The following is a 3647-nucleotide window of genomic DNA, read 5'->3' as shown; positions in this document are numbered from 1 at the left end:
TCGGTCCCTATATTGATCTCCTTCACGGGTTCCACAGGTGTGAATGTAGGCTTCGGTTCCCCTAGGAGAGGGACGTTCTTTAATTGCTATTTGGTAGGATCTTCAGCCCCCTTAGCTGTTGAGGTGCTTGCTTCGGTGTTTAGAACGATGCTTTCCTTCGTCAGACTTGTTCCGGAGATTTCTTCGAGATAAGAGTCAATTGCTTTTTCCTTGGCAGCCTCTTTGTTTCGATTTCTTCGGGATTTACGCTACTCATCTTGTTCGTTATTGAGTTGATTTTGTATAGCCTGGCATTCTTGGGCGGTGACCTGATCTCCTTTTATTTCCATTACCCCTTCGGGTGTTGGAAATCTAAGGTACTGATGATAGGTCTCCGCTACTCCTTTGAGCTTGTGCACTTATCTTCGGCCGATGATGGCGTTGTAGGGGGAAAGAGCGTCCACTACACTGAATCGAGTATCGACCTTCATAGGTCCAGCATCCACTTGTAAAACAATATCTCCTAAGGGTTTTATCGGTATCCCATTGAATCCATAGATAGTGTAATAAGAAGACATTAGTTGCTCGTCGTTCAACTCCATCCATTTGAACGTGTCATAAAACAGAACATTAACCGAACTCCCTCCATCGATGAGAATCTACCTGATATTGCACCCCGCCACAGGTAATGTGAGGACCAAGGGATCGTTGTGGTCTTCCATATCTTCCTCGATATCTTCGGCATCGAAAGTCATAGGTGCGTTCATCCACTGCTCATGTTCGTCCACTTCTACCCCATCAATCTTATACAGCTCGCAATAATCCTCGAATTGTTTCCTCAAACTTTTCCCTATCTGGGCAATCAACGATAGTCCAGTAGCTTCGGAACATGAGATGGTTTTGATGCTTCGATTTCCTTCGGGGAGTTGGACTTGCTTGCTTCACTTAGTCCTCTCTTCAGTTTCTGCCTTCTATATGTATTGCTTGAGGTCACCAGCGTCGATCGCTTCTGGATCATTATCTTGAGATTCTTGCATTTCTCGGTTTGATGCCCATTGAAACAGTGGTACTCACAGTAATCCCTTGACTTCTCGGTCCTTGTCGGCTGTTTTCCTTTGGACCATGGCCATTCCAGGTTTTCCCGATCCTTGATTTCCCTTAGGATGCGAGTGTAGTTGGTGTTCAGCTTCGTGTAAACTTGGACTTCGAACTTCCGGTCATCACGTCGACGATCGTTTGTTCGTCCTTTCCTGTCTTCGTTAGGGTGCTCAGTTGAACCGCTCCTTTTTGACCCGCTGGCTTGTTCTACCGAATGTGTTCGATGAGATCTTTGAGCCTGGGCTCTGAGGTTTTCCCGCTGGATCTCTTCTAGCCTGGCGTGCTTTTCGATGATTACTCGAAGGTCTCTTTCGGTCGTGGGTACACTTCCATGAATCTCGACAAATAGCGGGCTCATCCTATCCAATCCCCACTTGTAGCAGTTAATGCTGACCACTGGATCTACGTTCCCTATTTCCTGGAAAATCTTGTGCCATCTGTCAGTATATTCCCTGGTTGTTTCTTTGTAGGCGATCGCCAACGAGAATAACTTGTCCATCCCTGCGTCAACAGCCTTGTTGTACATATATGTTCCTAAAAACTTCTCAGTAAGCTGATCGTAAGAGTCGATGGAGTTGGGTGGAAGGTTATCGAACCAGGATAGGGTCAATCCTTTCAAACTTGAAGGAAAATATCTGCAGAGGACTGTGTCATCTTGATCCCATCGTGCCAACATGCCGATTGTAATACCGAAGATGGGCCGCGGGATCGCTGGATCCATCGTAATACTCAAACGCTGGGATAGGGCACTTCTGAGGAATGGGAGCTCTGGCCATATGTGGGACCAATAGGGTGGTGTTGGCTTCTTTCATCACCTCTTATAGTATTCCTCCTCCTTGTATTACTTTCAGTTGCTTGATTTCTGCCATCATTTCAGCACAGAGGTCCTCCATTGCGCGCTGGTGGTCTTCTGGGACTGTTGATCGTTCTGATCTTCGGTTCTCACTGTCATAATAATCGGAATTCTCTGGCACGTAATCTGGGTCGGATAACCTATTTCCTCTAGTTTCTCCTCGGTTCAATGGCTCGGGATTTGTGACGACGATCCTTCGGTCACGGTTCGGTTCTGGTGCTTCAGAATTTGCCTCGTCGTGCTGATGCACTGCTCCAATGCTTTGGGAAATCTTGTCCTTGAGCTCCCGATTCTCTCGAGATAGTAATGCCACAGCTTCTGCATACGTCTTTTGGTTCTTCTTTAATTCTTCGAGCTCTGCTAACAGCTGAGGGGAATGATTCGATCCTTGGTTCGGAGTTCCGATCCGCCCTTTCCCCCCAATAGCCATAGTGTGATCTTCATCAATTGTTTGGATTAAGGGATAGGGTGGGTCGGAATTCAGCAACGGCAATTCCACTTGTGGGGGCGTCGGTTGTGCAGTTGGCAGAGCTTGGTTCTAATCGTTCGTTGGCGGCATCCCAAGGGATGGCTGATGCATCGTTGATTCTGCAAATCCTTCTCGTTGTAGGTTCGCACGGGAAGCTGCGGCCGCCTTTGCTGCTTCAGCTTTGGCTGCCATAGCTTTGAGTGTCGTTGCTGCTATTATGTTATCATCTAGAGGTGAGGTGATTTCCGTTGTATCTGGCTTTTGGTTTGGTACCTTTGTCTTCTCACCCTTTTGTTTACTGCGTGTCATAACTGGTGTCGTCCTTGGTGTTTCTTTGGACGATGCTTTGGTTTTTTCCACATCCTTCGTTTTTTCCATCTTCGTTTTTTTCCATCTTCGAATCCTTTGTCTGCACAGGTAAAACATCATCGAAAATCCAATATCCATGTGGGTCCCGTTAGTAAGGTTACTTCAAATGTGAAGGCCATAAGCATAACTTCACCAAAAGCTTTAGAGGGATCGCGAAAGGAGAAAAATTTGAAAAGGCAGATCCAATAATTATAAACATAGATCCAATATGAAAAACATAGATCTATTCACAGATCTGAAAAAAAATTCAAGGGAAGTGCAAATCGCTCGGTTTTAAGTATGAGAAACGTGATAAATTCTAAGAAAAGTGTCGATTGTTAAGTTTTAAGCATGGAATGTGTGTAACATTCCAAGGAAAGCATAGATCCATAAGTTTTGAATTCGGGAAACATAAAAAACTCTAGAAAATGCGTAGATCTGTGAGTTTTAAGTTTGGAAAACAAGGATAACTTCTAAAAAAAGTATAGATCTATAAGTATTACTTAAATCCGGATACAATAAATTTTATTCATGTAAAGAAAATTGTTTTTGAAAGAACGATTTTGACTATCAGCCTAAATCCGAACACTATTATTTAAAAAATAGCACGGGGAGCCAAAAATGGGTAAAATCACAGGATAAGATAAATCTTTTACCGGGACAGAGTCCATGTTTCTAGCGCCAGATTATGAACAAAGAAATAACGATGGTATCCACGTGTTCACAAATAATATTCGCATTTACTCATGCACGCATAAAGGAGAGTAAATCATAAGTAAAACTATATTGAAACGATGACTCATCGACTCAGAGCCTTCGGGTCTAGTCATGTGGGAGTAATTTAGTTATTCATACGTTCGAGATGTGCAATAAATCAAAGCATAATAATAAAGACAGAAA

The 3647-nt window shown here is 43.8% G+C and overlaps 1 protein-coding gene across 1 annotated transcript; it reads right to left on the bottom strand.

The window, feature by feature from the left end:
- Positions 1-841: 841 nt before the first annotated feature.
- LOC113359795 lies at positions 842-1798 on the bottom strand. Its single transcript, XM_026603373.1, has one exon. The coding sequence runs from the start codon at positions 1796-1798 to the stop codon at positions 842-844; it is 957 nt and encodes a 318-aa protein (XP_026459158.1).
- Between the last annotated feature and the right edge of the window lie 1849 nt (positions 1799-3647).

The sequence above is a fragment of the Papaver somniferum genome, chromosome 3, assembly GCF_003573695.1.
Source record: "Papaver somniferum cultivar HN1 chromosome 3, ASM357369v1, whole genome shotgun sequence".
Taxonomy (NCBI): Eukaryota; Viridiplantae; Streptophyta; class Magnoliopsida; order Ranunculales; family Papaveraceae; genus Papaver; species Papaver somniferum.
The sequence above is the reverse complement of the archived record's forward strand: the minus strand, read 5'-3'. Positions and strand labels throughout refer to the sequence as shown.